Source organism: Schistocerca americana, chromosome 10 (assembly GCF_021461395.2).
Source record: "Schistocerca americana isolate TAMUIC-IGC-003095 chromosome 10, iqSchAmer2.1, whole genome shotgun sequence".
In the NCBI taxonomy this organism is placed as follows: domain Eukaryota; kingdom Metazoa; phylum Arthropoda; class Insecta; order Orthoptera; family Acrididae; genus Schistocerca; species Schistocerca americana.
In genome coordinates, this window is record NC_060128.1 from 130017295 (window position 1) to 130041605 (window position 24311).

The 24311-nt window shown below is 45.5% G+C and overlaps 1 protein-coding gene across 2 annotated transcripts in view; it reads left to right on the plus strand.

The window, feature by feature from the left end:
• Positions 1-1286: 1286 nt before the first annotated feature.
• The window catches only part of LOC124552442 (homeotic protein ultrabithorax-like), an 879407-nt gene continuing 856382 nt past the window's right edge, over positions 1287-24311 (plus strand). For both annotated transcript variants that reach the window (XM_047126714.1, XM_047126715.1), the window contains exon 1: positions 1287-3704. In XM_047126714.1, coding sequence (XP_046982670.1) covers positions 2897-3704 — 808 coding nt within the window. In that variant the 5' untranslated portion in view covers positions 1287-2896. The remainder of the gene's footprint in view (positions 3705-24311) is intronic.

Consider the following 24311-nt stretch of genomic DNA (forward strand, 5'->3'; position numbering starts at 1 on the left):
TTCCTCTCGTACTTGAAAAGAAAAATATTCTTATGCCCGAGGATGGGCTTAGGACCGAAACTACCCCCTGTTAAACAATTATATGACACACGGGCGCGCGCGCAAGAACATCTAGCAGTACCTCACGAAGGCAGCGAGAGATTGCTGTTCCTCTCGTACTTGAAAAATATTCTTATGCCTGAGGATGGGCTTAGGACCGAAACTACCCCTGTTAAACAAATATATGACACACGGGCGCGCGCGCAAGGACATCTAGCAGTACCTCACGAAGGCAGCGAGAGATTGCTGTTCCTCTCGTACTTGAAAAGAAAAATATTCTTATGCCCGAGGATGGGCTTAGGACCGAAACTACCCCCTGTTAAACAATTATATGACACACGGGCGCGCGCGCAAGAACATCTAGCAGTACCTCACGAAGGCAGCGAGAGATTGCTGTTCCTCTCGTACTTGAAAAATATTCTTATGCCTGAGGATGGGCTTAGGACCGAAACTACCCCTGTTAAACAAATATATGACACACGGGCGCGCGCGCAAGGACATCTAGCAGTACCTCACGAAGGCAGCGAGAGATTGCTGTTCCTCTCATACTTGAAAAGAAAAATATTCTGGTGCTTGAGGATGGGCTTAGGACCGAAACTACCCCTGTTAAACAAATACGATTTAGTGCTGCGTAGATGACAACTTCCCTCCTGAAGAAAAGCGTGTACCTACCGACTGCACAGTTCTCAACACAGGTGAAAATTATCGCTCCCGGCAGGAATCCAACCAGGGACCCACAGTAGCTGCCGCCGGACTGTACAGACTGCAGCTGCTCACGACCCGCCGAAATTTGTCACAGAAGCGGGAGCGATAAGGAACGGGTCACACATCTCAGAGCCGGCCTGTCAACACTTGTCTCACACAGTACGTCACCAACACAGTGAGGGACGGAGTTAGATCGACACAGACACACAGACGCACACAGACACAGATGTACGCCCCCACACAGGGGATGATACGCCGGCAGGTAGCGAAGCGGACGGACGGACAGCCCAGCACGCGAACGCAGCGCGCGCGCCGGAGACGCGGAGGTTCCGGCGTGGTGGGGATGGAGTGGCGCCTGCTGCTGCTGGGGAAGGGGGAGAGGGGGGAGGAAGGTGTGGTCCGGCGGGGGGCAGGGGGGCGGAGGGGCGGCCGCCGGCTACCGGCGTGATAGCGGCGGCGGTGGGGGGCCGATAGGGGCGGCAGGGGCGGGTTATGCCTCACCGCCGGCGCCGCGCCGATTCAGTCTTGTGCGTGCGCGCGTGCCAGGCGAACGCCATCGCAGTGCTGTGTGCTGTGCAGTCGCAACAGGAAGCGAAGCGGTCGCGCTCTCCGACGGCGCCGGCGACGACGACGACGGCGTCGACGCTCCCATTCCGGGCACCTCCGACTGCTGCCGGCGAGACAGCACGGCCAACTCACTGCCTCCTCCGCCCACATCGCTGGAGGGGAGGCGAAAATAATAACAATAATAATAATAATAATAAAAACAGTGACGATTTTTCGTGTTCTAAAACGTCAGGTCCACAGCGACGCTGCTTGTCGCCGACAGAGCACAGTAGCACGACCTCCACAGTGGAGCTGTACCACAGTTGTGAATCGCAGAAGCTGTTATAAAACGAGGACACTCACATTATTGACGTCCCTGAGCGATAATAACAAACAATAACAATAAAATACTGCCCTTATTGTTGTTATTACTACTGCATAAACTTTTACGCTGTGTCGGCCGCAATACGTCGTAATTACCGCAATTATCACGTCGTCATGGACTATAAAGAGGTGTGTCTACATTAATAGTCACGCTTTTTTTTTATTGCTGTCATAACAATTAAAATAGCAGCCACGGACTCTTGAGACAACTGATTGCGAGTTGGAGGGAAGCTGCTTGCGGAACTCTACGGTTTATTCGCGGTGTCTGTGACTACTGGCTGTAATGGAAACTGGTTGAAGCTGTGTGAATTCTACCGCCACTCTACACGACTGCACGCGTTCCTAACTGCCAGTGACAGTAGTCTCAGCCGCGTGACAAAGTGTTTATTTTTCCTGTCTGGCTCTGAGCAGAGAAAACAGAAAAGACAGAAAGAAGAGGGAGACATTTGCAGTGAAATACCGTTTGATTACGACCGTCGTTTTCTTTTTTGTTTTTCCCCCCTCCGCTGTGGAAGCGTCTTGCTTGCTTTGGCAGATGTTGCCGATCGCGGAGTGCTTCGGCGAGGACTTGTCGCGAGGTGTAAACAGTGCCACCATGTGTCACCACGAGCCCAGCTCTCGACTGCTGTGACAGTCGCTTACCACTGCTTTTATTCCGCTCCCGGCGAGTGACTGAGTACTGAAGAGCAATTTTGTTGACGTCGGTTTCTAAGAACTGTGCTTTTGGGATCGTGTCACTGTTGCGGCAGAAATTCTGTGGCACCGTGGAAGAGTTGCTGTTTATTTGGTGGTGAGCTCTGGTGTTTGATTTGGAACTGAGACGCGAACGTGTATCGCAGTGCGGTGTGTGTGTGTGTCAGAGCGGCCAGCCACACCCCCTTCCAGGCAGAAGTCTCTCGGCGGCTGTCGACAGCGGCAAGAAGGGGCCCACCGACTGCGCAGTGTCGTCTCAATGACGGCGTGAACGGCGGAGAGAGAAGACTCCCAGTGAGAATTGTATGAGTGTCTCCGGCAGCAGGGCAGCCAGAAGCTACCGGAGGGAGCCCTGAAGGCGCGCCAGCTCTTCGGGGATCGGCGCTGACGAGGAGGGGAGGTCACTGACTCGGGGTTCGCGCGAGCCGGAAAAATTTTCTCACTGTACCAAGGCAGACCGCCGAGGAGCGACTTCGTTTCGCTCCCCGCAGTCGCCGAGCCCGACAGATCCGCGACGGACTTCGCCACGATGAACTCGTACTTCGAGCAGTCGGGCTTCTACGGGGCGCACCACCACCAGGCGGCGTCGGGGGCGGCCGGGGGCGGAGGGCCCGGCCACCACCACGACCAGACGGCGGCGGCGGCCGCCGCCGCCGCCTACCGCAGCTTCCCGCTCGGCCTGGGCATGTCGCCGTACACGTCTTCACAGCACCACCATCACCACCACCACGGGCTGCACCAGGCGGCACGCCCGCCGCAAGACTCGCCCTACGACGCCAGCATCGCCGCCGCCACGTGCAAGCTGTACGGCGCCGGCGGCGGTGCGGGGGCGGCGGGGGCGGCAGCGGGCGCCGGCGACCCGCAGGCGGTGGCCAACTACAGCGCGGGCAAGCCCGACTGCAGCAAGTCGGAGGCGACGACGCCCGTCAGCGGCGCCGGGGGCGGCGGCCACCAAAACGGCTACGCGGCCGTCGTCGCCGCCGCCAAGGACGTGTGGCAGAGTGGCGGCGGGGGAGCGGGCGGCGGCGGTGGAGGCGGGGGCGGCGCGGGCGGCGGCGCCGGGGGCGGAGGGCTCGTGGGCGCCCCCGTGCGGCCCGCCGCCTGCACGCCCGACTCGCGCGTCGCCGGGGGCGGCGCGGCGGCGGGCTACGCGGGACTCGTCGGCGGAGACCCCGCCGCCTCTCCGGGGGCGGCGTCCGGCGGCAGGGCATCGGCTCCCGGGGGCGGGACGCTCGGCTCCTGGAACCAATGCTCCATCAACAGCTCCGTCGCGCAGCCGGCCGTGGTGCACCAGCAGCCGACCAACCACACCTTCTACCCGTGGATGGCCATAGCAGGTGAGTCGCACGCCGCCGCTTCCTTGTTGGACTCCGTATCTGGACCCACACTTATCACCAAACCTTGTCGTGATCCGTTACAAAGTGCAAATTTACTTCCCCTGAAATCTCGTGCGCCATATCTGTCCATGTAAATCTTCATTCCCATGGCACCAGTCTGCGCCGAAGTTATCTGCTCACAAACATACTGCGTCACTTTGCATCTCCAACTGCGTATCTTCATCACGAAACCTTGTCGGTACACGTTATCCCGTGTCTTTTCCCCTGAAGCTAACACCTGTACGAGGTAGTTAAATAACTCCCCATGACTGCAACTTACGCCTTTTTGTCTCAAAACCGCGTTATTTACATTTCAACATACTTGCCAGTTAGGTGTATACAGTGCTTAATTTGTGACGGTATGCTCCCGTATGCCATACCGGTATCTCTGACGAAATTAAATCAGAACCGCAGATTTTGTGAGGTGGTGCGATAGCATTTTCACTGAGGCTGAAGAGATGCAAAGCAAGTGTTGTATTCACACTTTTAAAATACGCAGAAGAGTGGTAAAGTAACGTTTTAAGAAGTGTAAGTTTCAAAAACAACAGATCACAGTACCGGAACCTCTGTTTCTGAGATTCAACCACTGGGCATATACATTTTTCCCAATGTTGCGGACATTTTTTTTTCCCCCATAAAAAATAAGAATTGCCATGTTCTCAAAAATACGCTTCTATCTCAGCGGTGACAGTGTTATTTAAACAAAACTTTCTGTCTGCGAGCCATAACATCTTTACGGAAAACAAGAAATGACTGTTATCTACCGCCACACCTACTGTCGTAAATACTGTGGGGACAACCACAGCCGAAGTTGCCTGCTCATAGAATGTCGCTGCGTCGCAGTAGTAATTTCTTCCAAAAGTTCTGCGTCTGCGCCTCCCGGGCTTCGGCTCGTTTGTGCATCGCTAAATCTTGTAGAAATTATTTTACGTCCAGTGAACACTTCATGGAAATTCTCGTGAGCGAAACACCTGCTGAGGTAAATATTTCAGCTGGGAAACAGCATCAGACAATGTGTAAATATTCGGTATTGTTTTCCACTGGCCCTCTCGTGCCGGTCAAAGCCGAAGTCACCTCTTCAAAAAACGTCACGACGTGCGTAGATCACATAATATTATGAGAACGTAGTTTTCCGCAGCAAATATTCTTGGATAATTTTGCCTTGTTTTTCTTGGTGCGACCGTTGTTTGTGCGCTCAAACTTTCGACGACGCACCCTTCCCTCTCCGTTAAATCATTCTCCCAACTATTAACAACAGTACCTCATGGCGTATTAGAACGACAGCGGTGATGACAGAGTAGGTCATTGAAAGTGTACAAACGAACGTCAAGTGGCAAGAATACCGATAAATATTTATTCACAGAATATTGACTAAATCCACTTCTATCATTTCTTTATTCCTAAAAAAAATATGAAAATCAGAAGAAATTTTACATGCACGTACAAGTATTAGAATCAGCGATAGCGTCTGAACTACTGCAAGGAAAGGTAATCACATAACATTTGAATAGCTGCTGGGAATCGCTACATTTTAATTTCATTTCTGTTCGATACGTAATGAAAACACAATTTACAATTTGGTCCACAAGGTTCTGTACGATGTACGAGGAAGACCTATTTAAGTCGCTAGGATTACTGAACGAATGTCGTAGTTTGTTACGAATGAATCTCTATTATGCATCACAAATCTTGTGCGAATGGTAGTTAGAATCCCGAAATCCTTTAAAAGCTGCTCAAAGTACGCAAACACTTTTAGGTTAATATCATCGCAGTAGAATGCGCAGAAGTACCCTACAGCATAATACGTAACACACAGTTGAATGAAATTAGGTGAAGTAAGTAATATTTCACGTTATTCGTGTCATCAGAGTGTCTTGCTAGTCCCACATTTGTATCATTGCGTGCGAGATATCATCGGGCTGAGCCGTGTCAACATTATTACTCGCAGTCAGTGTGTGTGTCACCCAACTCGGCGACATTTTCCAGGGATGTACCTTTGCGTTGAGGCACGTCGCTGTCTTTGAATTCTTACCTAACTAGCTCCGCTGGCAGTAATGCACAGAGGTTAGCCTAATAGTGGAGGTAATTAGTGTCTGCCTTATTCGAGAAAACCGCTGGCTTAAACAAGCGTGCGCGCTCTCTCTAGTCTAAGAACGTGCCCGGCATGTTTAGCTGTCTAAGAAGCCACGTGAGAAGTAATGTTCTCGGCAAACATTTAAACACGGCTGCCAGTGTCTCGTATACGTCTGTGGTGCTGCGTGTGTGTTATTCTAATGTCTAGTGGCGGCACACCAGTCGGCAGAAACAAACACTACGCTGAGGAGTCACAAAAGCGGTCTCTACGTCTTCAGTGGCGAGTCTAGATTGCCTTCCGTGAGCCCTAAATGCCTGTTCTCGCATGAGAGTCGTTATATTGAGAAGAATGAACGGACGATTGTACTAATTTGGTTCCAGCGATGATAAGAACAGTGGTTCTGTTGTTAGTGTCACCCTCAACGACCCGCCCAGTCTTATCGGACAGAAACAAGTATCTTCATTCACGCAAGAGTCAGTTTTTGAAATTACTACAAATGTCCAATCGGAGGAATTTTCCTGTTATTACCTAAATATAAATGTTCTTTTGTGATACTGTATCCTATTCGGCACATAAAAACGAGGAAGAACGAAATTTAAGTAAAAGGTTAGAAAGGTCCGCCTTTTCTCAGCGTACAGTGTTTTGTGCATGGTCAAGTACTCGCGGAAAAGCAGCCCAGCACCTGTTTAGCGTACGAAGTCACAATATACAAGACAAGCGGAAACGTGTTTATGCAAACTATACCGAGCTTGTTGGTTTACAGATAACAAAAACAAGTGACGAAGCATTCGGCGCTGGTTTGTACGTTTTATGTCTCCTACCTTTGGCTAGACTTTCCTCTGTGCGTCCTAAATAAGAAATTAATCGTTTTTGGAAAATAAAAAATAATCAGCCCTACATAAAACAAATGGAATCATTCTTCTGAAAATCTTTCAATACATTTTTCCATGAGTGCTTTAAAGTTCACCCTTACGAAGTTTGGCCTAAAGTGCTGAACCAGAAACACCAACTGTTGTACGGAGTTATCTTCACTGTAACATTTCTGATGCTCACATTTCTATATTTGTCACACGCCGTTCGGGAAATGATAACGTGAACGCAACTTGGAGATCGAGAATGTGTGTTGCGCTTATTCACTTAGTTTTAGCGTTAACAGATCTAGTCACAGCGACAGTCACTTGCTCTCGATGAGATAACGTAAAAGGAGAGAAATAACGTAGTGGTGACACGCTTTTACGAGTGAATTTTGGTATGTGTTGAAAGATTCAGTGAAATCACGAAGTTCGAACCGTGCACCCTGATGAGGAATGCTCCAGAGAACGCTAACAGTGGTCTAGAAGTTCGGGGCATGACAGCTTCGGGGGACAAAAACAAAAAATAAAAATAAATAAACAATAAAAATTGCTGTATTCTGGTGATCGGAGTGTTTTGGTCAGACATTCTACGCTCAAATGAACTGCATTTTGCCGATATCATGTAAGAAACGATTTCTTTCCCCATATTTTGAGTAACAAGTAAGCATTAGATTTTAGGTACTCTAGATGTGAAGGTTCTGACGTCTTCCGCGCAAATAGCGCTGTAGTTGCTAATCTGAAATACAGGTGCCACAAATGTCAAATGCAAGCGTAGCTTCCGTCATCCCCACCCACTGAGAATGCATACCTCATGACACACACGTTCGTAGATTGGCCAATATGTAACAAACATTTCTGAAATTCTTGCGAAAGGGGGGGGGGGGGGCAGCTAAATATTTTATAATTTACCTTCTGGAAATAATGATACTAGCAGCTTTATTCTGTCACAGCGAAATACTATATAAAAAAATACTATATAAAAAAATTAGAAGGTTGTGGAGGGTTGTAAATTGGCAAATGTGCACTAAGTTTGTTTGTCCACTCAGGGTGTTGGCATAGTGGTCCTAACATCCTGGTATCTTCTACTTCCCTCATACTGCCGCAGGTTGACAGGCAGGAGAAAAGATGATGAACGGAAAACACGAGTTAACCACCGCTCGTCGGGAGAAGTTAATTCGCTAAGTATTCACTTTTACACAAAAAATTGGAAACTGCTCGCACTGTCTTAAAATATTTGTGTGTTTCTTTATTAGTAGAAAATGTACAGCGAAAAGCTTCAGCGTCAAGACTTCAGCTAATTACAGTGTGGGCTGGACTGCGTCCTTCAGCGTTGGAAACAAGCATCCTGATCTCGTTAGCACCTCAGTGAAGTTCCCTCAGAAGGAAGCTGAAGTAGTAAGGACGATGATTCCAACTTGAACACTTGCGATTAATAACCAAGAAAATGTAATTATCTAGACTGCTGACGAAATTTGTAACTGCAATATTTAATTTAGCCTACTGCCTGTAGTTCATGAGAAATGCGCAGTATGGTTCAAATGGCTCTGAGCACTATGGGACTTCTGAGGTCATAAGTCCCTAGAACTTAGAACTACTTACACCTAACTAACCTAAGGACATCACACACACCCGTGCCCGAGGCAGGATTCGAACCTGCTACCGTAGCGGTGGCGCTATTCCAGACTGTAGCGCCTAGAACCGCTCGGCCAATGTGCAGTATGAAGAAATACCATAACTACTTTCCACCTTAATTGCTAACACATATACTTACGAATGACGGAAATTTTGGATTTACGTGCAATACGTGTATTTTAGTTGCTAGAGAAGTATGTAAAGCTCATTGCAATGATCCCTCTGGAAAAAGCCTGTGGTTGTTATCATTAAAAAAGTTAGGAGTTCGGTAATTTGTTGCAATTTTCATTATGCCGAAATCAGCTGCATTGTAGAAAGTAGTTACATGTATAAAAATTGCGCTTGTTGTCAAACACTTTATTAACTTGCTTTTGTGTCTAAGACAAGAGCTCGCGCTCTTTCACAGGAATTCAGGAAACAAGCAGCAGTAACAAAAGCTTATTTGTAATGTCGCAGGAAAACCCCGTTGTTTTCATTTCTGTATCATGTTGAGTAGCGTCTAGTGTTAAGTGCTACTGCTTTTTCTTTTGTCTCGCCAGAATGTCGTAACCACTGCTCCTGAAGTTGAAGCCAGAATTTGTGTTCAGAGGCATGTAAGAACGTCATCGTCTGGAGGGGATCCCTCAAGGTGGTAAAAGTCATTGCGCGTAATCACAAATACCCAGAAAACGAATCCAGTACGTTAGTGAGAAAAGTAACTTAAAAAAAAATAAGAAAAAAAAGGTTGTGGCAGTCATGGAGTTCGTCGTTACGTTATTAAAATTTACTGCTGTGTAGTCACTATCAAGTAAAGATTATTGGGTGGAATGTACAGAAAGAGTCACTCTTCCAAGGGCCAGGAAATGTCCCCTGCGACGAAAGAGGGTGGAACTAAAGAGAGCGAAATTTGTGGTCCATAATCAGTGAACATGCATTTCTGAATGACGCCAATTCATGGTCTAGTGTGTGAATGTTGCCGCTTAGTTCTTCAAACGAGTCATCGTTGTCGCACTTACCCCATTACAACCATTCCATCATCACCATTAGTCTAAATACCAAGCCTTAACTGTGCGACTACTTCGTTGTTCGTCTGCTCCTATTTTCATGATCTGCTAACCATATATCTTCCTCAGATATCCACTGAATTCTTTTCTAGGTTTACATCGGGTAATCTGGACCAATATTTCGTCTTCAAACGCTTCTGTTGTGTGTATTTTCACCTCATTATACGACCTAGAAGATTTTCCTTTGTTCTATCTGTTGTTCTTTTATTTATTTATTGGACAAACTGATTCGTTCCTCTAACGACGCTCCACTATGCCAATTTCACTGGTGTTTTACCTCTTTTAGTTGTTGCCAGGCTCTCAGAAACCTCCCTCTACGGACAAAAGATTTTTGCGAACATCTTCGTAGTCTTGTCGTTCATGTACGCGTTCATCAACACAAGTTTAGCAAGGGCTACCTGAAGTCAGAATTATGCAGTGCTGCTACCTATCTTCAGAAACAAACAAACGTATCCTAAATGGCAAAAGTGCGACCACTCCACTCTAGTGATAATAAAACTATACTTATCAGAGAACAAACTGAGAACTCCAGGAGCCAGTGCCGCTACGAATTACTCCCTGGAGGCTCTCGAGGTTCGGGGACGTTCTTCAGATCCTGAGATAGGTGGAAGAACATTTCTTCATTTGCTGAACATGGTCGCTATTACTTCTTTCGCAGCACCTTCGTTGCTGACACAGGAAAACGCCGGATTTCTAATTTCTGTAAAACAACTATTACCGTCAGAAATCACCGTCCCCAAAAAAAGAGCAACCCAGTCAGTTCCACTATTTGCTTCGTAGCATATATCCCGTCGTACATGATCTGCATCTGCATCTACATCTACATAAATACTCTGCAATGAACGCTTAAGTGATTCGTAGATCCACTTTCAGCCTATTTCTCTACCGTCCCACTCTCGAATAGTACGTGAAAAAAAACAAACACTTAATCTTCCCTTTGCGATCTCTGATTCCTCTCATTTTATTACGATGCTCGTTTCTCCCCATGTTCGCGGGAGTCAACAGAACATCTTCGCATTCGCTGGAGAAAGTTGGTGACTGAAATTTGTCGCAAAGAGCTACCGCAACGGAAAATTATGTTTGTTTTTGATGTTTTCCACCCTAAGTCTCATATCAGTGGCACTGCCTCACCTATATTGTGATAATAAAAAACGACCGGTCTTTCTTCGAACTATTTCGATGTACTCCGTCAGTAAGGATACAAGGGCAGCAGCACTCCAGAACACGACGGAGAAGCGTAGTGTAGGCAGTCTCTTCATAAGATTTGTTGCAATTTCTAAGTGTTCTAGCAATAAAACGCGCTCTTTGGTCCATCTATCGCACGACATCTTCTGTGTAATGGTTCCAATTTAAATTGTTCGTAATCGTTATCTCTAGGATTTAGTTGAATGGAGAACCTTCAAAGTTAACTGATTTCTGTTGAAGGACCTCGCACTTTTTATTGTCCAGGATCCAACGCCATTTTTCGCACCATGCAGATATTTTGTCCAATTCATTTTACTATTGATTTTGATTTTCTGACGAGTTTCTTAGACGGTAAAGGACAGCAACACCTGTAAATAATCTAAAAGGGCTGCCCAGATTGTCCCATAAATCGTCTATATAGATTAAGAAAAGTGCACAATTCCTTGAAGAATGCCAGACATGAGATCAGTTTCATTCAGTAACTCTCCGTCAGTGACTACAAACTGCGAAATTTTTGACAGGAAATTACGAACGCACTCGCACAGCTGGGACGATACTCCTTAGGCAGACATTTCCATTAGAAGTCGCTTGTGAGAAGTGGTGTGAAAAGCCTTTTGGTAATCTAGAAATGTGGAATCAGTTTGACGCCACCTGTCGATTGCACTCATTACTTCGTGAGAATAGCCGGCCGGTGTGGCCGAGGGGCTCTAGGCGCTACAGTCTGGAACCGCGCGACCACTACGGTCGCAGGTTCGAATCCTGCCTCGGGCATGGATGTGTGTGATGTCCCCAGGTTAGTTAGGTTTAAGTAGTTTTAAGTTCTAGGGGACTGATGATGATATTAGAAGTTAAGTCCCATAGTGCTCAAGCCATTTTAACTTCGTGAGAATAAATGGCCAGAGTGCTTGCGCCACCCGTCGGTGAATTACGTGAACTTGTCTTCTGTGTATTATCGTATTTCAACTGTTTTTATCTCGTGTTTCAATGGATCCCGTCAGATCACCCAAGTTAAGTGCCATCGGGTGTGGCTGGAAGTTGAATGGGTGACCATCCGGGCCGCGATGCGCTGTCGGCCTGCCGGCGTACACTGAGTCTCGTGATGCCGGCTGAGGAACTATTTGACAGCGCAGTAGCCGCTCCAAGTCACGAAAACTGACAACGGCCCGGGAGAGCTGTGTTTGCTTATTGCGCGTCCCTCCATATTCGTACTCAATGGTGCCAGTCTGCAGAGGATGACACGGCGGTCGGTCGGTACCTTTGAGTATCCGGAGGCTTTTTAGTGTGGAGTTTTGGTGTACTCTATTTCCCGTACTGGAGATTGAGAACCAGCGCAGCATTTGCGTAAACGAATGAGGCGCGACTACCGGGGGATAGACACAGATCTCCTTTGTTGAGAAGCCATCTCGGAGTCCTGTAGCAGCGCTAACAAGACGCATTCCTGAAACTCGAGGCAGCGAGGAGGACGTGCGTTCCTAGTTTGCAGAACCTCCGTCCCTCGTCGCTGCAGCGCCGCCGGCAAACGGCGCGTGGCTGGATACACGCACCGGCGCGGCAGTCGGACGCACCTGTCGTGCGAGGCCAGATAAAGCGGCCGCACACATCACTTCGCCACGCGCGCACGTCGCCACCCGGGGGCAGCCTCAGTCGTCATTTAGCCTCCTCTCCCCCACCCCCGCTACGCCCCCTTCCACCACCCACCTCCTCCCTCTACCGTCCTGCTGGGGGACGATCTGCGCAAATGTGGACACCTGAAGCCGCTACAGGGGACACCGGAGGAATACCAACACCTTACGGTGGTAGCCCTCTTTCGAAGCATGAAAAATAGTTGATCATCTTACTTTTTTCAAGAAAATTAAAATTTAATGCAAAGTCTGATGATAAAGTTCCATTCCTCACACTTTTGTTGTTACGAAATTTTTGTGTCTACATTGGACGCTCCCTGTAACCGCTGCACCAGATGGAAGGACCCCTTGCTGCCGGAACATTGGTCACTAGCGCGAATTCCCGAAAACCTCCTATTGCACCTGTAACAAAACAATTTTGTACACGTCATTTCCCATATGTATGTTCTATCAGCGTAGATAGCGTACTTGAAAAATATTAGGTTCTAACAAAATAGTGGCGTGTTGAAACAAATGTCAGTTTTTCCGCCACAAAATCGAGACATAAGCGTGCACCGAAAATAAACTTCTAGATCTACATCACGGGGTCCCGGGTTCGTATCCCGGCCGGGTTGGCGATTTTCTCTGCTCGGGGACTGGTTGCCCTCATCATTTCATCATAATCATTTCTGAGAGTGACTAGATTGGTTTACTATCAAAAACTGTCTTGATCACAAGTTATTTATTACAGTGACCGGTTTCGACCACTACTGTGGTCATCTTCAGACCAATGAGTAAGAACCTCCTTCGGCTGGAGAATCAGTAGTGATTCTCCAGCAGAAGGAGGTTCTTGCACATTGGCCTGAAGATCACCACAGTAGTGGTCGAAACTGGTCACTGTAGTAAATAAATTGTGATCAAGACTGTTTTCGATAGTAAATATTTGTAACACTTTGATCACCGTCTCTCCCATAATGTATTCGAAAGTAATTGACTAGATTGGACTGTGAAAAAGATATGGACTGCGTAAAAATTGGGACTCTGTACGGCCGCTGATAACTGCGCAGTTGAGCGCCCCACAAACCAATCAACATCATCATCTAGATCTACATCTGCGTGATAGCTCTGCAATTCATGAGTAAGTGTCTGGCAGAGAGTTTATCGGACCACCTACAAGCTATTTCTCTACCGTTCCACTCTCGAACAGCGCGCGGGAAAAACCAGTACTTTAATATTAATGTGCGACTTCTCATTTCTCTTATTTTGTTATTATGATTTTTCCTCCCTATGTAGCTGGACGCCAACAAAACATTTTCGCAGTCGGAGAAGACAGTTGGTGATTTAAATTTCACGAGAGGATGCTCCGGCTACGAAAAACGCCGTTTTAATGATTGCCACCCCAGTTCTCGTGTCATGTCTGTGGTACTCTCTCCCCAATTTCTCGATAGTTCTAAACGAGCTACCCTTCTTTGAGCTTTCTCGATGTCTTCCGTCAGTTACATCAGACACGGATCCCAAACTGCACACCAGTACCCCAGAAGACGCACTTTCTGAGCGTTCTTCCAATAAATCGTAGTTTTTCGTTTGCTTTGCCTACAACATCATCTGTGCGACCATTCCAATTTAAGTTATTCGTAATTGTAATCACTAAGTATTTAGTTCAATTTACAACCTTTAGATTTGTGTGATTTATCGTGTAACCGAAATTTAGCGGGTTCCTTTTGCTACTAGATGATCTCACATTTCTGTTTACGCAGAGTCAATTGCCACTTTTCCCTCGTACAGATATCGTGTCTAGATAATTTTGCAGTTGGTTTTGATCATCTGACGAGTTTACAAAAGGTTAATGACATCAACATCATCATCATCATTATCATCATCTTCATCAACAGGGCTCATATTGTCTCCTACGTCGGTTTTGTAGGTCAGGAAAAGCAAAGGATCTACAATACTTACTTGGGGAACGTCAAATGTTACTTCTATTTTACTCGATGACTTCCCGTCAGTTACTAAGAACATTGGCGTTTCGGACAGGAGATTAAGAATCCAGTCGCACAACTGAGGCGATACTCCACAGGCACGCAACTTGATTAGACGTCACTTTTGAGTAACTGTGTCAAAAGTATAGAAATCGGCAATCAATCTGACATCCACTGTCGATAGCACTCATTACTTCGTGTGTCACAAGAACGATGTTTTCCGAAGCCGTGCTGGCTGTTTCCCAATAGATCGTTTTCTTCAAGACAATCCGTACTGTTCGAACACAATATCCGTTCCAGAATCCTACCGCAAATCGACGTTAGTGATATGGGTCTGTTATTCGGCGGGTTACTCCAATTTCCTTCCTTTATAATTGGTGTGACCTGTGCAACTTTCCAGTCTTCAGGTAACTGATCCTTCGACAAGCGTGCGGTTGTTTTGAAAACATCGCAAAACGTCTATCAAAATCGTATGAACCGTTCCGAAGTAATGTTCCTCGCCAATTTGAAAAACAAGAAATTTCAGGGAAAAACTAATTTAAAGATTTGGGTTACATTTTTTGTGGCCGGCCGGTGTGGACGTTCGGTTCTAGGCGCTTCAGTCTGGAACCGCATGACCGCTACGGTCGCAGGTTCGAATCCTGCCTCGGGCATGGATGTGTGTGATTGCCTTTGGTTAGTTAGGTTTAAGTAGTTATAAGTTCTAGGGGACTGATGACCACAGATGTCCCATAGTGCTCAGAGCCATTTGAACTATTTGAACATTTTTTGTGGCCAAGTTAAACACAGCTCTAGTGAGCAATCCCTTGACCATACAGCAATCCTTCCAGGTGTGAGAGGAGGCCTTCCTCCATATTCTTCGAGGCCGTGGTGGTCCTGCGGCCCTCTTTGGCAGCTTCTGTCATCCGCTGCTCTGCTCGCTCGATGCGCTTTTTTGTCCCCTTTTATGCAGGGCTGGTCCGATCTCATGTTCGCGCACGTTTATAACTCCCATAATGTCCTTTAGGCCATCGTTGAAATTATCAGCCGGTACTATATTTTCACTATGTGAATGATTTTCGGACACAGTTTCCTGAGACAATTTTTCACAAATCACCTTCCAACTCGATAACTGAGTTTCTGGCGAACTTGGGAGGAACAATGCAACAATTTAGACGTCCCGGAGAACATTTTAATCAAAAAATATCGTTTTTTTTCAAGTTTTCACAGAGAACTGCTATATTAAGAGCCGTTTCCACTTGTCTAGGGTTCTGTCACTTCCTCGAAAACCTCATGGCACCCTGCGTGACGCAGAAATGTTAGGCGCTTAGCGGTACCAGAAAAATCGAAAAAATTATGAATACCTTCGCAGCTATATCACAATTGTCTCAAGTCTGCAAAGCGTCAGTATTGCAACTAGTACGTGGATAATATCTACACAGGGTAATACCAACAGTATTTCATATAGACGGAACAAAATTTCTGTTCTGTGAAAGTTGCGTATTTTATTATCTTCATATGTATTAAAATACGTACACATCATGTTTTTAGAAAATAATGTTCTAAATGAATGAAAACAAATGATCTTCAATTTTATTTAAACCTAGGACTCTGTCAAGACTTGCTGCTGACAGTTATTTTAAGCAATTTTTTCTGCTTTTAAGACCAGAAACTTAATTTTCTCCAGCTCTTTTGGAAATTTTATTCGAATTGTGCTTACGGCCTAGTTTGTCGGCAACCTCATAGACGATACGTTGAAACTAAGCAGGGAGATGCCATAGAATGATTGTGCCACTACAGTAATATGGTTGCCTAATTCTTGTTCAGGCGTAAGAGCAGTCCTTTTTCCGCAGGAAAATCTCTTGTCAGAAAGTGGTTTTAATCGATAGTTAAGTGTAATTTTGGAATATCAGCTCCTACAATACGCTGTTTCGTGATCCCCCTGGCTTCAGTGAACTTAATGCACTTTTTACGGTGTCTTGAGTCCTTGTAGCCCTCTCTGATTTTCTTTTTCTTGTCCTTGCCTTTATAATTTGGATTTAAATCCTTAGTTAAGTGTAAGCAAACTTTTTGTGAAATTTCGAGAGTAGGAAATATCGACACCCTGTCGATATTGTGCCACATTTATCTATCACTATTAAGCTACTCTGACATAATGGGAGAGAGCAGACTTCAAATGGTTCAAATGGCTCTGAGCACTAAGCTTCTGAGGTCATCAGTCCCCTAGAACTTAGAACTACTTAAACCTAACTAACCTAAGGAGATCACACACATCCATGCCCGAGGCAGGATTCGAACCTGCGACCGTAGCGGTCGCGCGGTTCCAGACTGAAGCGCCTAGAATCGCTCGGCCACTCCGGAGCAGACTTCAATGGCTTTGCTAATGCTAGGAAAGTTGCACAACCCATGCTAGAAGAGGCACTAGAAAACGTAGTATCTACGTACATTGTAGTTCCTACAGTTAAAAAAATTAACGCTTACCTCAGTTTAAACGTAAACAAAAAATATGAAAATTTAATAAAAATTAATGTTGAGCCCCTTTGCAAGACTCTCGTATACAAGAACTTGTCGGCCAGTTTCTGGATTCGTCCGCTACGCTGCAGCACTGCTTCCCTCTGACTGCAGAACTATTGAGCTGAGAAAACCGTGGTATCGTTATTGCCTGGTGTGTCGGTATTGCCCGGTCTCACCTACCCACTATACGTCATCCCGTACTATCGGAAAATGCGTCGAGAAGGAGAATGTATCTCGATTATTCGTAGTTTATAGTGCGAAATGGTGATTTGTCATTTTACGGAGCCGTTGCGGAAAGTCCATTGAAAATGAAAGGGAACGGTGGTGCGAAGAAATAGGAAGAGGATCAGGAAACGTTGTTGAATAGAGTTCCCAAAGTTATAGAGGTGTTCAAGGAAGATAAGCAAGTAAACGAAGTTAGAAGAACAAAAACAGTATTCAGATTCTTCACGAGGCAAGAAAAAAAATACGAAAATGACCCATTGAGCCTGAGGTCTCTGTGACGCGCCAGTGGCATTTGGAGGAGTTAAACCGTCATCTAGACTGATTGGCGGTGCACTTTAACACCCCAAAAGTCAGTTGGACAAAGTAGAGCAGTTCTTCGTTTTGAGCATTTGTTGCTCTGAACTGTATTTTTTTCTTCAAGGTGGCGTTCCGGAAACTCTCCTTTTTTTTATTGATGTGTACAAATGGTTTTCGTGATTCTACAAAGTGTCATTCGCGAAACAGTCATGGAAACGTACGAAGTCTGCATTAAGAAATGCATGTTGAAATGTAGTCTACAATAACTTTTATAGGACAGCTCTCAGTTGTAGCAGAGTGTGCCATCCAACTAGTTAAGTGACAACTTCCGGAAGCCAATAACGGGACGTAAATAACAGCTGAACGTCTGTGGTAGTAAGGAAGTTAAAAATGATAGAACATCAAGTTTTTTTTTTCATTTTCTCTGAAAAATGTTTGTTTAACGTTTTTAATGTAGTAATGTCTTGGACGATACCTACAAAGTGCGTCTTAAAAGTTCGGTGGTGCTCATTGAAAATAAAGGACGCAAGAATTACAAGCAAAATACCTTCACTGGTCTTCAGAGTAATCACTGTTAACTACAACACTCTCCGACATCAGTTGTAAAACTCTTGAAAATCGTCAGCAAACGCTTCTTGTGGAATCGTTCGTCACGCGTTGTTGGGTATCCACATCATTACAGGAGACCTAGTGCGACCAATATGGTCCGGAGACATTCGTAATGGATCAAGCCCTTGACATCGAGAAAGCTGGTAAGCATCGTATTAACATAGGATTTTGTCGGCTGAATTTTCTTACTTTGGAGGCGGGAAGACGACGAACACAACGCCATCGACTGTCGATTGGTCTCCGTCATATCGGTAACATCAGGTCTCACCTACTGTAACGATGCAGGTATTCAACAACGTTTCACCACCGTGCTTCTAGCGATACTTCAAGAATCGTTTGCTGGCGTTTTCCAACAGTATTACAATCGCTATTAGAAGTGTACTGTAGTTAATAGTGACTATTTTGTAGGCCAATAGAGGTATTTTGTTGTAGCTCTTGTTTCCTTTGTTTCCGAGACCGTTCAAGGAACTTTTCAGAAGCGCCTGGTATTTTTCTTATATACTAACAATGCACTTTGTGAGATACTTGCTGCCACTTCAGTGTTGCTTTAAACTTAAACTACAGTACAAGAACGGCAAGTCATTTTAGAATCTTCATAAATAAGAGCAAAAATAAAAATTCCTTTGTTAAAAAAGCAACGCAAGACCCATTGTCTCTGGATACATTCCGAACCGTTCTGTTTATCACTGAGAGATTGCGATGCTAACTATTAGGATGACTTATTAATAAAGGCAACAAAATCTTTGAAGGAGTCCGCAATAATCGTGATTGTTTTTTTCACGAATAGCACCGTTTAAATCATTCAATGTCCGCCTCCGCAGAGTAGCGGTAGCGTTACCGCCTACCACGCAGGGGGCCCGGGTTCGATTCCCGGTAGGGGACTGGGTGTTGTGTGTCCTTCATCACCATTTTCATTATCATTGACTCTCAAGTCGCCGAAGTGGCGTCAACTAAAAAGGACTTGCATCTCATTGTGAAGCCGTTATATTTGTAGGGGAGTGGGGTCACGCGTGTGTATATACAGCTAATGTGGCACATCATGAGTCTTTATAAAATGTTTAACAGCTGTTGGTCGTAGCGTCCTTAAAAACTTCTCCCATAGCCAGAATTCGAAGCCTTGGGAAGAGGATCGGGAGGTGTTGTACCTGAAGCCTCTTGTATAGAGGCGTATTTGGATGAACGGCGGCCCCAAAAATTTTAAGTTCTATAGAGGAAGGAAGGAACAATTTTTGAGGAATGTTGAAGATTAAGTGGGTAGATCTAATAACAAATGTCGAGGCAGTGAGCCGACCTGGGAAAAAAAGAATTTGTGGCACAGCTTGAATAAAAGATCGGTTGATAGAAACTGTCTTGAGGCATCAATGAATTGTCAATTTGGTAATGGAAGGAAGTGGGGGAGAGGGGGGAAGGGGTAATAATTCTATAGGGAGACCAAAAGATGGCCGGCCGAAGTGGCCGTGCGGTTAAAGGCGCTGCAGTCTGGAACCGCGAGACCGCTACGGTCGCAGGTTCGAATCCTGCCTCGGGCATGGATGTTTGTGATGTCCTTAGGTTAGATAGGTTTAACTAGTTCTAAGTTCTAGGGGACTAATGACCTCAGCAGTTGAGTCCCATAGTGCTCAGAGCCATTTGAACCATTTTTTGAACCAAAAGATGAGTACAGTTAACAGGTTATAAAGGTTGTAGATTGCATTAGTTATTCGGAGATGAAGAAGCTTGCACAGTGTTGACAGTATGGAGAGCAGCATCAAACCAGTCTACGGACTAAACAGACGACGGCAACAACAACAACAACAACAACAACAACCACTCTGTCGACGTCCATGTCGGTAGAAACAGAACAGAGGTTTGCAGTGGCCACGTGCAAGGGACCGAGTCATGGTAGTTCCGTTCGTTGACTGAAGTGATTTGAGTGAACCAAAGATAGCCTAAATGCGGATGAAACGTCGGAGGTCGGTAGGGAGGGAAAAGGAAGTCTATTGCTTAACGTTCAGTCGATTTCCAAGAGTAACTAGCACCGTAGGATGTGATAAGGATATGGAAATAAATCAGCCGCGTTCAGTTCAAAGACACCATCCTGGCATTTACGTTAATCGATTCAGGGAAACCACAGACTAAGTCGGGATGGCTGGACCGTCGCATAACGTGAATACGATATGCTCCCCTGAACAGAATACAGCCTCTTACAAAAAATAAAAAAAGAGTAGTTTATGCTACTAGAACAAGCTATAAATGCAGCTTAAAGCGATCACACTTTTTTTTATCAGTCACTGATTACTTACCGAGCCAGGTGGCGCCGTGGTTAGTACACAGAACTCGCATTCGAGAGGCCGACGTTCCAAACCCGCGTCCGCTCATTCTGGTTTAGGTTTTCCGTGATTTCCCTAAATCACTTCCGGCAAATGCCAGGATGATTCCTTTGAAAGGGCACGGCCGTCTTCTTTCCCCATCAGTCCCTAATCCGATGGGACCGATGACCTTGCTGTTTGGTTCAAATGGTTCTGAGCACTATGGGACTTAACATCTGAGGGCGTCAGTCCCCTACAACGACTAAAACCTAAGTAACCTAAGGAAATCACACACATCCATGCCCGAGGCAGGATTCGAACCTGCGACCGTAGGAGTCGCGTGGTTCCGGACTGAAGCGCCTAGAACCGCTCGGCCACCGCGGCCGACTCGCTGTTTGGTCGCTTCCCCCAAACCACCCAATCAATCACCTTATTACTTACGAAATAAATTGGCTCACCGCGCCTATACAAAAGAATAGCGTGACATTAAATATTTCCCGATAAAAAAGAAAATTGTGTTTTCTTGCACGTTCTTTTTTGTTGTTGTCAGTTTAAAGTTCGTCCCAAATGGAAAAGGAACGTGACGCGTATCTTAAATACAACGAACCACTGATCAGCTTTTTAATTACGGTGATCGTACATGGAGCAAATGGAAGGATTCTCATACATTGCGCCTGTGAGCAGATTACCTATCGAAGTTGATGCCTGCACGCGCGTATCTAATTAACATGTGAATTACACGCGTTTTAATTGATACAGTAACTATTTATGAAACATATTTTACGTTCCTTAATGAAAACCAATCAGACTCTTCCTATGGTCTTCTTCCTCAACTCATTACACTCCATGACGCTGTTTCTCCACTAACTCTTTACGTTATACATTTGTAGTGACGACAAGCTTCATTTCCATATCCGTAGAAACGTTAGAACTGTACGAAAAAAATAAGAAGCAAGATGGAATAGTTGTAACTGTAAGAAGCAGGAGTGTAGCCACGTCGAAAAGTTTTGGTGACCCGTAGCGGAATCTCAGTTCGCTGTAAGGGACTCCTATCCATACGTCAAACACGCAGCGACGAGCCGTCATGTGTGAAACTAACGGAGTACTTAGCAAAATAATCTGAAAACAGAAACTATGTGAATAAATTTACACTGCTACATGTGGGGCTCTATCTGATTAAACAGATCCATTTGTCTGCGTTTGTACCTACTCTATTAACCGAAGCACACTAGCAATTTTTTACTATTATCTGCCGCGCTGAATAATACCTTTTTGAAATACACAGGTTTCTAGAAGGAGACTCCTATCGTCCTGTTATTACTGTTATCAGGGCTAAAAAGCCTGCCTATTAAGACAACATAACTTGCGAGAACACTTTTAGCACCGTATCAGCTACCGGCAGGCGTTTTCGATTAGTGACGGATACGAATTGTTTGGTATCTCACCAGAACGTCGGTCCCCTTAAGTAGTCGCGCACCGCATGCTTAATTCCATGCGTACACGGTATGTAAAATACTTTTTCACTATTAGTGTACGACCTTACGCAGGCGGCGCAATCATTTGTTTTTTCGTTGCGGCGACGGCAAGTTAACCAAAATTCCTTAAGCAGATGTTGTGCGAAAGTAATTTAGAGGTACTCGAAAATTACCAAGGATAATCGCGCTACCTTGACTGACTTGTTGGATGAAATTGCTGCTTCGAAGCGAAATGAAAGGTATCTGCCATTCTCTCTCTCTCTCTCTCTCTCTCTCTCTCTCTCTCTCTAATACTAAACTGCAAAAGTGAAGCTGAAAAACAATCGTTCTGTGCGAAATAACACACTAGTTAAATTGCTTGTATGCTGCAGGGATGATTTTAGAATGCCTACCGGTTTTCTAACATAGGTTTCTTTCTGCTTTCATTCAGTCACCCAATGCCACACACAAAAATATCGCTTCAGCAGTCCTTGGAAAATTTATTTCCTTTTAAATACTTCAGGATTGTTTGTGTTCCATACGACGACAAGGTGTCAAAAAGTTAAACTTGTAAAAGTGGAAGAATATCACAGTTATATTTCCAACATTATTTTTGCTTCAACTCAATCTACTAATACAGTTACTACTTTCCACAAAGACACAATCTTGATGTGTGCTACGGAAACAGCCTGTAAGAAAGATGAAAATATTTTGCCAGTTAGCGGCGGAGTATGGTTTGCTTTAATTGAAATTGCAATTGTCAACATACGGCTGACTCTTTCAACGTATCTTACCATCCACAAGGCACCGAGCGACGGCAGATATTGATATGGGAGGCGGTACATTCTTGTAAAATGCTTCTGTTGGTTGTCGATAATTTAATTATCTGTCACGGATTTAGCGAGGACAGCTCTGCCAGTTATGAGGAAAGAAGTCCGTAACTCGTTTTCGCTTTACGAGCACGGGGGCTCGGGTTCGATTCCTGACGGGGCCAGGGATTTTCACCTGCCTCGAGATGACTGGGTGTTTGTGTTGTCATCATCATTTCATCATCATTCATGAAAGTGCCGAGACTGGACTGAACAAAGGTTGGGAATTTGTACGGGCGCTGATAACCGTGTGAGAGCCCCACAAACCAATCGTCATCATCATCACCACCACCATCATTAGTGCAGAAATTGGCAATTTTCTTGTAATGAAACGATATTAATTTCACTATCCCTTTATGCGACGAAAAAAATTCGGCGTGAAACGGTCTAACAAGGAATACCGTATTTACCAACGAAACGATGTTAGACACCTATATCGCCTAGGAAAGAAACGAACATAGGATATTGGGGTTCTGACCAGTAGATGTGAAACAGGTTCACTTTAGCGAAAGACTTAGTGCAGGTTTAGGCTGCAACTGGTACAGAATTCTCGTGGATCTTCTGATGGTGATGATCCGTATAAAGTAGACAGTATTAATTCTGAAAAGTCTTTCAGTTAAATTTGTCCATTAGTGACTTAGATACACCTTCAGCATACATTCTTTTAGGCGCAGAGACTAAAAGAATCTCAGTTTTCACTACTGAGACTTTTGGAATAACTTCTATGAATAGGAAAAATTAAAAAAAAAGCTTCATTCCCAAATATATTTGCAAATTGCAGTAACAATAGAAATATTGTAGTTGGTCACATCGTCATCCTGATGAAGGCCTGGCGTATTAGCGGTCGAAACGTTATTACGCTTATGACGTGACACATTTACACACAGGAAAGACTTTTGTGGAAAGCAAATAACCAAACCGCGAAAAAGTTATACGGTTTGTAATGTGGTTCTCTCTTCGGACGAGAGTGTCACAGAGAAGAAATTATGGCTATCGAGTACGTACACACTGCACAGATATTAAAAAATAAACTCCGTCCGAGCAGGCCTTGGAAAGTCCATCGGCACCGACCGACCGGCGTGTCGTTCTCAGCCCACAGGCGTCACTGGATGCGAATATAGAGGGGCATGTGATCAAAAAATGGTTCAAATGGCTCTGAACACTATGGGACGACTTCGGTGGTCATCAGTCCCCTAGAACTTAGAACAACTTAAACCTAACTAACCTAAGTGTGGTGTCACCGCCAGACACCACACTTGCTAGGTGATAGCCTTCAAATCGGCCGCGGTCCGCTAGTATACGTCGGACCCGCGTGTCGCCACTGTCAGTGATAGCAGATCGAGCGCCACCACACGGCAGGTCTAGAGAGACTTACTAGCATTCGCCCCAGTTGTACGGACGACTTAGCTAGCGATGCAACACTGACGAAGCCTCGCTTATTTGCAGAGAAGATAGTTAGAATAGCCTTCAGCTAAGTCAATGGCTACGACCTAGCAAGGCGCCATTAGCATTATATTGCATGTATCTAAAGAGTCTAACTTGTATCGTCAAGAGCGATATACAAATGATGGATTAAAGTTAAGTATTCCAGAAGCTACGTACTTTTCTTTATAGCATTCATTACGTATCCTGTTTCAGACCTCACGCCATCCTGCGTGAGCTTATAGCGTGCATTTCGGCCTTCTCTAGCTATTCAAAACTAAGGACATCACACACATCCATGCCCGAGGCAGGATTCGAACCTGCGATCGTAGCGTTCGCGCGGTTCCAGACTGTAGCGCGTAGAACTGCTCATCCACAACGGCCGCTCAGCACACCGGTATCCCGGCCATATGTCAGTTTACGAGACCGGAGCCGCTACGTCTCAATCAAGTAGCTCCCCAGTTTGCCTCACAAGGGTTGTGTGCATCCCGCATGTCAACAGCGCTCGGCAGACCGAATGGTAACCCATCCAAGTGCTAGCTT